The sequence below is a fragment of the Protopterus annectens genome, chromosome 2.part1 (assembly GCF_019279795.1).
Source record: "Protopterus annectens isolate FY-2018-M chromosome 2.part1, PAN1.0, whole genome shotgun sequence".
In the NCBI taxonomy this organism is placed as follows: domain Eukaryota; kingdom Metazoa; phylum Chordata; order Ceratodontiformes; family Protopteridae; genus Protopterus; species Protopterus annectens.
This window is the reverse complement of record NC_056729.1, coordinates 956,519,729-956,533,727: the sequence shown is the minus strand read 5'-3', so window position 1 is coordinate 956,533,727 and position 13,999 is coordinate 956,519,729. Positions and strand designations below refer to the sequence as shown.

At 42.5% G+C, this 13,999-nt stretch overlaps 1 protein-coding gene across 1 annotated transcript in view; it reads left to right on the top strand.

Moving 5' to 3' along the window:
* The window catches only part of CC2D2A (coiled-coil and C2 domain containing 2A), a 3,655,067-nt gene that overhangs the window by 236,584 nt on the left and 3,404,484 nt on the right, over window positions 1-13,999 (top strand). The window contains exon 5 of the mRNA XM_044062582.1: window positions 11,880-11,981. Coding sequence (XP_043918517.1) covers window positions 11,880-11,981 — 102 coding nt within the window. The remainder of the gene's footprint in view (window positions 1-11,879; window positions 11,982-13,999) is intronic.

Below are 13,999 nucleotides of genomic sequence, written 5' to 3'. Positions count from 1 at the left end.
CATCCTCCTAACAGAGATTCCAGGATCATGGATAGATATGGGAAATGCATGTTTAGTTCAGCGATTTTTTCCCTTTGATCACTGAACTATTTAACCCATTTTACAAGACTACAAAGAGATCTCCTGAAAGAGCTAGGAGATGCTCTCCAGGGTACGGTAGCTGCAGGGTTTGCCGACAAAGTTAACATCCAGCTCGCTACCCTAAACTCGATTGTAAACACATCAGATGCGTCTCATATCTTACGCAGCTGATGGTTCGAGTAGAGCCACTAGTTCAGGCATTGCCCTGTGTAGACAAGCCCGGATGCATCTCTGTTCCTTTGTGGAGCCTTTCAAGTCTTCCTTTATCAGCACCCCATTTGATGGCTCATCCCTGTTTGGGCCCAAGGTAAAGGAAACTCTAACCAGGTGTGAGCAGGAAGGCAAGACTCTATCTGCCGTTGGAGTCCATTTTTCTACCCCTACTCAGCCCTATCCCAAGGGCCCTAAGGGCGGAAATATGTGGTTCCAAAAAGCACAGGGAGCCTTTCAGGACACACGTGGAGAAACCCCCTTTAGAGGCAGAGGACGGGTTATAATGGAAGATGCCGCCCGCGTGGCGGGGGTGGGGGGTCCGCAACAGCAGGGTGACAGAGGCCAGTCCTCTGGTCAGCCCTACCAGCGCTCCTGAAAGGAGACCCAGCTGTCCAGCTCTGGAGGCATTCTGGGTTCGCTTATCTTTGTACCCAAAAGCCTGGCTAAGCATAACATCCGATACCTGGGTACAAAGCATCATTTCCAGCAGGTATTTCATACTGTTCTCTTCCCCTCCCACTCCTGTCAATAGAATCCCGTATGTTCCACCCAGTCTCAGGGAGCAAGCAACTATAGAGGTCCGCAACTTGCTAGAAAAAAGAATCATCCAGCCAGTCCCAGCAGACCAACCTAGATTCAGAACTTACTCAAGATTATTTTTGGTTCCAAAGAAAACAGGAGACTGAAGAACTATTTTGGACCTCAGCAGACTCAACCAATTTGTAAAAAAAAGAGAAGTTCCGAATGGTCACGCTTCAGGCCATTCTTCCCTTTCTAGGGGAAAGGTGATTGGATGTGCTACATTGATCTCAAGGACGCGTACTACCACATAAAGATGGGCAGACACTCCAGAGATCACCTGCGTTTCCAGCTGGGAGCCAATCACTACCAGTTTCGAGCCCTGCCCTTTGGTCTCACTACAGCCCCCAGAGTGTTCACCAAATGCATGGCAGTGGTCATGGCTCACCTGAGACGTCTAGGATTCCAGGTGTTTCCATATCTAGACGACTGGCTCCTCACCACTACCACCAGACATCAATTGATTCAGGCAACACAATCTACTCTGACACTCTGCCACCACTTAGGCATTACAGTCAACTTTGAAAAGTCTGCCTTGTCGCCATTGCAGCATACCATCTTTATAGGAGCAGAGTTAGATACCTCAGCCACCACTCTACGTCTTCCAGTCGAAAGGGTCTCACTTCTTTGCCAACATCTCATTTGACAACCACGTGGCCAAAGTGGTTAGAAAAACATTTTATATAGCCCACCTAATCATGAAGGGATTCACATCTAGATCAGGGGAGGTCATTGTGCCTCTTTACTCATCCCTCATCAGGCCCATAATTGAGTGCAATGCCCCTTTTGGGATGTACCTTACCAGACACCTGCAGCAACTGAAATAAATAGGACATGCTGGAGGGACAGATTCATAACCCAGAGGCTCCCTTCACTCTGGAATAAAATCCCAGTCCAGGTTAGGCAGAGTCCCTCATTGACTCTCTTCAAGAGGAATCTTGATGAGTGGATGGGAGATCATAGGTTTACCCCGGTATCACTTCTGTGTCACTGTTAGACAGAGGCACAGTATACTAACCTCGAAAAAGGGCATTGCAAAATAAATTTAAAATGGGTGGCGAAAGCCAAACACATTCTGACTAGGCTTATAAATGCCCTAGGGCAGATAGCCTAGTATGAACCTATGAACATGTCAACTCATTGGTGTTGAAGAACAGAGATACCGCCACAGAAGTCTTGAAGGTACTAGGTTTGATGGAGGCAGCAATTCTAGCCATTCCACTCGCAAGGATGCATATACGAATTCTTCAATGGCTCCAGTTCACTCAATGATCTTACCAGAAATTGCAAGAGGGACCTTCAGTGATGGTTGACATTTCTTCATGTCACAATAGGAAGACCCATTGTGCCCCCCCACCCCCAGTAGTCACTGTGACCACGGATGCTTCCCTGATAGGGGGGGCATTTTCAGGGAAAGACTGCCCAAGGCACATGGATGGATCAAGAGTCACATCTACATATCAATGTTTTGGAGTTGAGAGCAGTACTTTTGGCATTGCAGTACTTTCAGAGCTCTCTTCCTCTAGGGACAATTGCAATTCAGACAGACAACATGTCAGTGGTCTGGTACCTGAACAAACAGGGTGGAACCAAGTCTTATCCCTTTTGTCGAGAAGCCCTCAGGGTATGGCAATGGGCTGTGTTATCCCAGCATTTTCTGTTAGCAGCGCACATCCCTGGAAAATCCAACGTGATAGCAGACAAGCTGAGCAGGGCAATCCTGTTGCCTCACGAGTATTCTCTCAACCAACACGTTGCTGACATGATTTCCCGCAAATGGGGCCAGCCTTGCTGTGACCTCTTTGCCAGTCACATCAAAACCAAATGCAGAAGCTACTTTGCCCTAATACCACCTCCGGGACATCCCCCGAGAGACGCACGCGTACACAATTGGCCTCTGGGTCTCCTATATGCTTTCCCTTCAATTCCATTTATACCCAGGTTTTTACAGAAAGCAAAGTTGCTGGGAAGGACTGTTATCCTTATAGCCCCACATTGGCCTTGACAGATTTGGTTCCCTTTTCTTCACCATCATCTGCTGGAGGATCCATGGATCCTGGACCCAGTTCCAGACCTCCTGACACACCCATCAGTGGTCATTGCAGTCTCTAAAGCTGACTGCTTGGCTGATCCACTTCCCCAAATAGCCAGGCTTCATTCACTCTCAGATGACACAAGACAAATTCTATTGTCTTCTCATAAGCTATCCACTAGAAAACTATATCACAGTAAGTGGAAAAGGTTCTCTATTTGGGCCAGTATACCAAAAATTTACCCTTTCTGAGCTCCTTTGTCGTCCATTTTAGAGTTTTTGACAATGATTTTTAAGGAAGGAGCAGCAGCTGCTGCAGTTCAGGTTCTGTTAGCCGCCATATCTAATTTCCACCTTGGATTGGATGGGTTAAATATTATGGCCCATAAGTTACCTAAGGTTTTTCTCAAAGGTGTTTTTCACGAGACCTCCTGTCAGAATCCCTTATTCTGTGGAATTTGAATTTTATGCTATCTCAAATAATTCTTACCCCCTTCGAACCAGCATCATCTCAAATTTTTGTCCTGGAAAACTATTTTTCTAGTGGCGATCACTTCTGCCCGCAGAGTGTCAGAACTTCAAGCATTATCTATCAGACCTCCTTATATGATTTTCCATGCTGATAGAGTATCTCTCAGAACAAACCCCTTCTTTTTGCCTAAAGTCAGTTCTGAGTCTACTATCAATCAGGTCATTGAGTTGCCAGTCTTTTTTCCCAACCATTCCAACAAATTGGAATACATGCTGCACAAATTTGACGTGCACAGACAGCTCAGATTTTATCTTGATAGAACTAAGGATATTAGAAAATCAGATCAACTCTCTTTGTATCCTTTTCGGAGGCCAGAAAAGGTAGACTAGTGGCTAAAACAACCCTTTCAAAGTGGTTATCGGATTGTATCTCATTTGTTCATGCAAATGCTAACATACCTTTGCCACACAAAGTAAAGGCTCATTCAACCAGAGCCGTTTCTACGTCTTTTGCTTTTCAAGCTAAATTTCCCCTTGATGACATTTGTGCTGCAGCCACTTGGTCTAAGCCTCATACCTTTATCACTCATTACAAAGTAGATAAGGCTTCCAGGGACAGGTCTTCTTTTGTTTCTACGGTCCTGAAAAATGTACTCCCTTGAGCCACCCAGGATTGCGGGTGCTAGGGACGCTACCCATCAGTGAGAATAAATGGCGAGATTTAACAACTTCACATAAAGAAGTTATGTACTCACCATAATGTTCCATGCGAGTTGTTTATCTCGCCTTTATTCTCACATCCCTCCCTCCATCCCCCTCCTGGCTGACAGTTGACCTAGAGGCTAGTATCATCCTAGTTGTTCAATACTTTTTCTTCCTTCTTGGGGAGTGCACCCCTTACAGGGGTATATATACACGCAGAAAACAAGATCTGAGGTAATTCCAGCAGTGCATCATGGGATAAGGGGCTTGGTCTCGAGCTACTGGCAAACCTTGAGCTTTGCTATCGGCCATGTCGGAGCCGAGGATCGGCTCCGAACCCATCAGTGAGAATAAAGGCAAGATAAACAACTCACATGGGACATTATGGTGAGTACATAACCTCTTTGTTTCCACTATGAAACCCTCTATTCACTACACGTATTTACCATTTCTTTGATTCCCCCATAGTCCAGAAGCCAGCACTTCTTTGAATTCCCCCAAAATCCAAAATGCACTCAAGATTTCTGTAGTAATAATTCACTTTAAATCCCTCATGTTGAAAAAACATTTGTAATAGATTATCAGCTCGAACAGGGGTTCAAGAGTAATGATATTATTGCTGTGTGTGTGCATTCCAGTTATGTAATCTAATGTACAAATCAGCATGCTGTTCTAAACCCTCATTAGGCCATTCATTAAAATCTGTTCAGACACATACAACAACTGGAATGATTGCAGAGATACCTTACTGAAGGTATGCAAGGCCTGAACAACATGTCCTACATGGACCAACTCAAAGCCCTGTCACTATACTCCGTATCCTACAGGCTGGTAATAGGTGACCTGTTTCTGGCATACAAAGTGTCCTCCAAACCATTTCTGATGGATTTACTGCACACCAGCAAGTCAGATGGGCTCAGAATTACTCAGTGAAGGGATCTAAAAAAACTCTTTTGCAACATGACCAGAATGGTTTGGAGGGCAGGTTTATCTGGCAGAGGGTACCACTGTACTGAAATAGACTCCCCATCCACATAGAACAAAATTCGTCCTTGTCCATATTCAAACACAACTTGTATCTGTGGATGGGAAACAGATGATTTGCACCAGGACTGCCCCTGTACTATTAATACTTAGAGACAGCTCCTAAATGCTTTATCACATGAATTTGTCCCCTCAAATTGTCTATGGTATGACTCCAGTTATTCCCATTAGGGGTAATATAGAATTATCAACCATGGGATGGGTAAGGCCAATCTCTAACCAAATGGAACAAGTTAATTCAAGCACAAAAAGGTAAAATGGCAAAGGCAGCTAGCCTAGTACTTACCTGTAAACCTGTAGACAAACAATGTCAGATTTATGTCAATCCTGAGTATCAGCCCAACATGAATTATTTTCCTATTACACGATTATTCAAATAGGTCCATAGTCATTATGAACAAATACAGTCCGAGTAAAATCACGCAGTCCTAATTCAGCCATATTCTCAGCCACCATTTTTCATAGGTAGGTACTAGGCTATCGGCCCAAGGGCCTACGTAAGCCTAGCTAACAAGGTTCCCTGGCTTACGCCACCCAAGAAAGTTATTTTCCTGTGCCACTGTCGAGCAAAGACACAGCAATGATCCCCGGGGTTCCTCTTTGAAGACTCTTCATTGCTTGAGCCCTAGACCCATTTACTTAGTATCTACATTTCCCTTAAAAAACCCCAACTTCCTATTCCTTGAGGAGATGACTAGTGTATCATTCACCAGAATACATTTTTTTTTTCAAAATAAAGGCCCTTCTCACCGACACACTCTTCTGACTTCTGTATAATAAATCCAATCTCACAGTCATGGGGAAAATAGAAAAAGTGGTAAATGTGTAAAAGTATATGCAATGGATAACACTCATGCCCCATAAAACTTGATCAAACAGATGCCATATGCTGCCCGGTTAAAGAAACTCCAGCTGTACTCAGTGGCATACCGCCTGCTCAGAGGCGATCTGTGCCTGACGTATAAAGCCATGTCCAACCCGGAATTAATGGACATGCTGCACCTCAGAAAATCCAAATCCCATCGAGCTACACGCTCGAGAGACTTGAACCTCAGCACTGAAATAAATAGGACATGCTGGAGGGACAGATTCATAACCCAGAGGCTCCCTTCACTCTGGAATAAAATCCCAGTCCGGGTTAGGCAGAGTCCCTCATTGACGCTCTTCAAGCGGAATCTTGATGAGTGGATGGGAGATCGTAGGTTTACCCCGGGTATCACTTCTGTGTCACTGTTAGACAGAGGCACAGTATACTAACCTCGAAAAAGGGCATAGCAAAATTAATTTAAAATGGGTGGCGAAAGCCAAACACACTCTGGCTAGGCTTATAAATACCCTAGGGCAGATAGCCTAGTATGAACCTATGTGCTGATATACTAAAATTGCATTTTATTTCCGTGTAGGAAAGTCGCAATGCTGCACCCTGAACAGTAGATTTCCCCATCAAAATGCAAAGTACCATAACCATTTAATTAAGATACAAGTGTAGTATATAGCCTTATCCACTGTCCCACCATTCTGATGTGTGTCCTTTTTTTTTCTGTCTGTATGTTTCTGACGATCACTCTTCGTGGTACGGCTGTATATGGATTATGACTTTGGCCCCTTTTCCCATCTTTTGAATTTATTGTTTATGATAATATTTTGATGGTTTTCCTTCTGGTAGTTTTGTCAGCTGTATAATTTCATCACCTCTGTTCTGTGTGTCTGCAGTAAAAGTAATGGGAGTTAGGAAGCTGACTTTTTTAGTAGAAAACTGTTTTATAGATGTGAATGACTTGTTCACTGCTATTCACGTCTTATTTTTGCTATACATATTTAGACCACATGGTAGACGGGTTTTCCTCTCTTGAATGGTAGTTTCTTAAAAAAAACAGTGTCACTCAGATGTCCAATTTTCTTTCATCACAAAGTACTTTTTGTTTCTTTTAATCCTTGTAGACTAACACTTGTAGGTAGAAAAAAGTACCATTTAAGTATCTGTCTCTCTTTAATTCTTGTGTACTCCCCAGTTTATATAGCATCTAAAACTTTTGTTTCTGTTTGAAATTTTATTTCCTTGTGTTTTTCTTTTTTTTTCATTCAGCCATATTAAGTGCTACCACCCTGTATCACTCAGGATCATCGGAGATTAATAGGCTATTAGCCCTGAGGCCCTTATAAGCCTAGCCAAGAGTTTAGCCCGTGTTTAGACAAGTCAGCATCCAGAGCCCCTGTCCAGCAGGGATACAGGTGGAATCCCAGGAGTGTATTTTCTTTTCCCATCCAGTTATCCAGGTTGTGCTTAAAAAGGGATAATGAGGTACTCTGCTTGACGTGGAAAGGGAGTCTATTCCACAGATGGGCAAGTCACTGGGAAACAAATCTTTCCCACCAACAAGTCCTATTGATATCACAAACCAGGTTGAGGTCGCATGTACAGGTTGCTCAAATGGAGCTTGACTTGTGGATATGCAGCAGTCACATCAAGGTGGGGTTTGAGATTGCTTTGTATGCCGGAGAGAGGTCACTGTATGACACTGAGTAGAGGGACAGGGCTTTTAGCCTATCTGTGTAGGGTAGGTGTTTGTGGCCCTGGATTCTCCTGATGAGGAACCTCTGTGGTCTCTCTAGCTGCTGCTGCATGTGCTTTGTGAGGTACATGCTGAAGGGGGTATTGTACTCAATAACTGGCCTTATAAGGGAAGAATACATGGATCTTATGACCTCTTAGTCCCTGGATATGAGATACCCTTACTTATGAGGTGTGCCATGTAGAAAGCTTTCTGCACAATAGAAACAACATGCTGGTCAAAAGTCAGGTTGCAATCAACCTGGGTGCCCAAATCCCTCATTACTGATTCTGTACTTAAGACATTGTTATTAATGTGATAATATGTGGGGGCGTCACTCTCCCCAAAGGGGATGATGATGCATTTTTTGGCATTCAACTTGAGGCCATGTTTCTGGCATCAGTCATTTGTTTGGATGAGACCTTCTTGGATGTCAACATCACTTGGGGAATTGATGACTGTGCCCAACTTGCAGTCATCTGCAAACTTGGTCAGTCATAGCCCACTGGTTTTGGCCTACACTTCAGAGAAGTATATCCCAAATAACAGAGGCCCCAAGACTGATCCTTGGGTATGCCACGCATTATGAGTCTACTGCTTGAGGTGGCTTCCCCTATTTTGATAAGGTGGGTTCTATCAGTGAGCCAGTTTGCTACCCATCTGGTAACATATGGATTGATTCCGAGTTGAGAGAGTTTATCTACTATGCCCTAGTGGGGAATAGTGTCGAAGGCTTTGGCCAGGTCAAGGTAGGCGGTGTGCACCGTCCTCCCCTCATCCATGGCTTTGGTGACTGTCTCAAAGAAGTCAACCAGATTTAACAGACATGACCTCCCCTTGACAAAGCCAAATTGTGTGGGGTCAAGTGTTTGGAGGTTGCCAATGTCCCTGTTAATGAGGTCCATGATAATCCATTCCATGGCCTTGCAGATCAGGCTAGTTAGGCTGATGGGTTTATAATTTCCTGGATCGGTGGATGCTCCACCTTTGTGTAAAGATGACAGTGGCTGTCTTCTACTCGGCTGGCACAAAGCCAGTACTCAGGCTTTGGTTGAATAGGGTGCCTAATGGTGCTGCAAGATCATGCCGGAGTTCATGTAAGATGCAGTCTGGAATGTTATTGGGTCTCATGGAGGCTGTATTTTTTGCCTTTGAGAGGGCAGTGATGAGCTGTTCCCTAGAGATAAAGGGTGGGAGGCAGGTACTGAGGATGTCCTGATTTACTGATGGGGGGGCAGAGGGGAGATGTTTTTGCTGAATCTGCCAGCCGGTAGATTGGCTATATCTACAGCATTTGTGTATGTGGTGTTCTTGACCACCAGTTCTGAACAGATCTGGGTGCTTCCTTTGAGATTGCGGATATATGTGAAGAAGGCCTTATGATATTCTCTAGTAGATGTGGCCAATTTGGACTCAAAGTTGGCTTCAGAGGATTTCACTAGTGCTCTTATTTGCTTGTTCAGGCTAAGGAAAGATTGCTTCCAATTGGGCACCTGCTCCTTCTTGGTCATGTACAGTAATTTTTTCCTTTTGTTATATAGTTTATTTATTGCAGATGTCCACCAGACAGGTTTACATTTCCTTGCAGGGGATGATTTTGTCCTGTCAGGTATTCCTGATTCCATGCATCTATATAAATGCTTGTATAGTACTTCGGTGTAGAGCTGGACATTGGTGCCAGTTCCTACAGTGGGGGAGGGGGCTGTGAAGCTGTTTATACCATCCCTCAGGAGGTTGTAATCAGCTTTGGAGAATTTATTTTGTTTAACCCTAGCTAGAGGGGGGTCAGGGGAGATGTTGACTTCGAAAGTGACCACTTTATGGTCTAATCTTACCATGGAGGATGATACCGTAGGGGTGCTGCAGTGGTCCAAGTCCAAGATATTATCACCTCTTGTGGGGGTATCATCTAGCTGTTCCAAGGTATTTGCATTGATAAAATCGAGGAATCTCGGGGCATTTGTATTCTGGCATGAGTAGTTTTTCCAGTATATGGTTGGGTAATTAGTCACCCAGGATCAGGGTAAAGGATTGAATCTTGATAGATGTGAAGAGGTCCAGATAGTTGGAATGGGCATCTTGAGTGAAATTTGGGGGCTTGTAGCTAGCTATAATTTGAATAGCGGTCTTGTCAATGGTTAACTGCACCTGGAGTGTCTATTGTTTGTCATGCTGTTTGAACAGCCTGGAGGTGTGTGTGTCTTTAATATATATTGAAACTCCACCTCCTTTGGCTTTGCTGCCCACATTTTGGGGTCTGAATGTATGATAGAATGAGTAACCAAGTAAGGCTGGGTTGCTCCCCATAGCTTTTAACCAGGTTTCTGTGACTGCACTAATGTCAACATCTTCCAGGGTTACAAATGCTTGCAATGTGTGCAGTTTCATGTTTAGACTCCTAGCGTTTAGCAGCATGACCTTTAATTTGCATTTTGTTGAGATTTTTATGTTGGTAATATTGACCTCATGACTTTTCCTAAAAAAGCCAGTATGGGGGAGGCAAGGGCCTTTGCCAGAAGCCTGAAGCCCAAGTGAGACAGATGCAGGCCATCTCTAGCAAAGCATCATGGTCTGTCAATCATATCTTCCCAGGCTGTCAGGCTCTGGATCCCCAAAGAATGACACCAGAAACTAAGCCAATTGTTAAAGTCAATCATTTTCTGTCTGTATGGAGGCATCATTCTGGGTGATGGTAGAATGCTGCTTAAGACTAGGGACATACCTGCCTGGGACACATATTCAGCGAGGTCAATCATGTCTCTCTTCATATAGTCCAGGGAGGTACTTCTCAAGTCATTCACGCCAGCATGGACTATGACAGAATCATAACAGTACCTATTGTTGAGAGACTTGAGTGCGTGTGTGATATGGTGGGTTCTGGCACCTGACAAACAACTAACCGTGACTTTCTCCTTATCTAGCCTGGTGAGAGGCACATCTGTGTGTCTCACAATGGAGTCTCCCATGACTAATATGTTGGGTTTATGGTTAGACCTTAGTGGTTGCGAGACACTGGTGTGTGGACTATACATGGTATGTGGTCTGAAGGGTTGTAATTTATTATGAAAGTTACAAGGGAACCTACACATGTCTTAAAAAATAAGTTGGCAACTGTTTTTGAATTTTTATATGATCAGTGAATAAATAATTTGTGGAAATACTGCCAAGTATTTATGTGTGATTTTCACTTACAAATATTTTTTAAATGCATTGAGTGATAGACCATTTGAGAATTCAGCTTAAAATTAAGGTTTTACAAAAGCAAGATGCTTAGAAGTTGTTTAGGGAATGAAGTCTGAAAGCTGTCTTCTAGTAAAATACAGGAGTCATGCCAAAAGATATACTGCTGCCACTCTCCACAGACACTGAGAAATTCAGAGTGCTGCCGTTTTAAGTAATTGGAGTGACAAGACAAAAGTACCTTTGTCTAGTAATGCAATATAGACTGCATTACGAGAAGGTGAGGAAACTGCTTTAACTGCTTGTATGGCAGACACTGGCTGTTTTTAGGGATTGGCGATTATAAAGTAACAGCAACCAATAACACTGCATTTAGAAAGTTCAAGATATGAGGAAAAACACTTTATTTCAGTGGCTCTATGTCTTTAAACTACCCATTGACAGCTCTGACCCATCGGTCTACCATATTTGTATCTAGGGGTCAAATCTCAAGTTCTAGGTATTGTATCTGCACGGTCACCTCCTACTGATTGTGTCTTTCGGCTTTTCCTGGTTAGGGGTCGCCACAGCGGAACTCCGGTCCGCTAATGATTGGCAGTAGATTTTTACTTGCCGAGTTGCCAGCTCTGACACACAACCTTCAACGAAGGTACGCCCATTCACGCATGTTCTCCACACAGAAGACGCTCTAGATGAGAATCGAACAGGACAACGGCATACTGTGAGGCGACAATGCTACCGCAGCACCACCACCGCAGTAGCACTGTCACCTCCTACTAAAAAATCTTAATCCTTTTGTATGGAAACACTGAAATAGTTTAATGTAAATATAATTTGAAGCAAAGCAGTTTGTAATGATTACCTAAAAATGCCTGGTGTCCAGTATTTGTGAAGAAAAATAAATGTTAACCTTTCAGGGAAGTGGACTGCTGTAATGTATGAATTTTCAGTTATCTTGAGGCTTATTGAGAAAATGAGTGCTTATATTAAGCTATTTACTCAGACTACAATCTTTTGTTGTATAGTTTAAAGCAGAGAGTGCCATTCAGAGTGAAGCTACTGGTGCAGCTCCACACCACCTGACTAGCCTCAAAAAGAGGGAGAAAGTAATAAGGTTCGACAAAGAGGTAAGAATTAAAATTACATGTTGTTAATATGACTGACAGTACTTGCTTGTGTTGTATTAGATTAAGAAGATAAAGGCATAAGTATTCAGCATACTTCTCAAGATGCAGAGATTGAAAATAGAAACTAAGGCTCTTTAAAACTAGGAACATCCAAATAAAAATCTGGATATCCAATTAACATAACATTTGAATACCATTAACATAACATTTGAATACCAAATAGCACATAACCCTTCCCACTGGAATTTGGCATACATCTTAGTACAGCGTAGAACTTATCTTTAAAAAGTAGTGACAAAATGTTGAAAAATATAAGGACCTTATCAGAGACAGTATAAAAACTATAGACTTTAATGCTGCATATTGCAAAATTCTACCACACAAGGTAATTTAGTTTCGTTTCAGAAAAGGGGTGGTATAAGATGTGTGAGCTCTTTCCTTAAAGGGACAGTTCAAGTGATTTTTTTGTTTTGATTCAGGTATTTGTTTACAATTTCATTACGGCTTTCTGACAGTGTTCCAGCTTTGGCTGTGAGGTTTGGGGCAGTGGTGCCTCCAGGAAGTTTCAAAGGTATGAGCCAGATTCTATCTCAGATTGTAGTTGTACTCACAACAGCTTTCACAGAGTCATTTACTAGTTTTGTCTGTGCTTTTATCCTCAGAGAAAAGTAGCCTTTCACAAGTTTTATGACCTGACTTGCCACTATCTTGCAGGAAAGCATATGAATAGTGCAAAGCTAAACAATTAGTAAACAGACTTTTCTGTTCAGTTCATGTCATATTTTATTTTGTACTGATTTCTGAATACCAGCTAAGTGCAAGAATTTTATAACATTATTGCCACTAGCTCTATAGAAAATATCTGAATGATTCAAGTTTCTAATAGTAGTAGAAACATTCGTCTTTTTTGCATATTTTATTTTTTTTTTATCTCTGAATACTAGCCAATTGTGATGGCTTTCTGACTCAAAGGTAGAGCTCTGAAAAGCATGTGTGTGTGCTGCAAACTTCAAACATTAGTAGACAGTCTTCTGGTCCTTTCATTTTCTAGTCTAAAATGCTGATGTCTAAATACTAGCCAAGCTCCCTGACTTTTAGGACCTGGCTGTTTCTCATTCTGTAGAAACACAGGTATTGCAAAGTTTACACATTAGTAGGCACACTCACCTATTCCTTTAATTTCATATTTTATTTTGTGCTGACATCTGTCTACTAGTCAAGTGCATTTCTTAGTATACCTGCTGCACCTTGGTACTGCATTGTACAATATATTATTCAGGACTTTCCTTTCTCTTTCAACCATACAAACTGTATGCATTTGTGTTGGATCCCACTTTGGATATCTATAAAGAAATAACTGAAATGACTGTGTTGGTTTTTTTCTCATCATTCTAACAGTTTGTAATGACTTATGAGTGGCTGTTTCCCAGTCTGACAACTATTAGTCTTAAATGATGCCATTCAAATTAGGGTTGCTATTACAAAATACTCAGATGGTAGCAAAGTCAGAGCAGTGGAAAAACTAGTATCCTACCCTGTGTACTACCTCATACTCTGCAATGCCTCGTCCCGCAAGTCGAAGTGAGACTTTTTTATGCAAATGTGAGATTTTGTAGGACAGACTACACCTGCAACTAGTGCAAAGGACTGGACTTTAATGTATTGCCAAAGTCAAAGCTCATTTTTGTAGAATTCAATTTGCTTATGATATCTCATATAATTGTGTGTTTCAAATACAAAATAATGGATCTGAAGTAGATAACTTCATTTATCTGCAACCTGTGGGTATTCGGATCCATATCGGATCTGAGCTGGCAACATTTTCCAAGCATCTGCTCCAAGCTCCACCCCTTACCCATAATCCCTCACATCTCTTACCTTACCCCAGATCTCTTTTGCTGCTTCGTGCTTATCCATCGTGGTCTGTTTAGCTCCAAGTTGGGTATAGTAAGTGGAAGTTTTTTCTGATATATTTAGTGTGTGTGTGTGTGTGTGTGTGTGTGTGTGTGTGTGTGTGT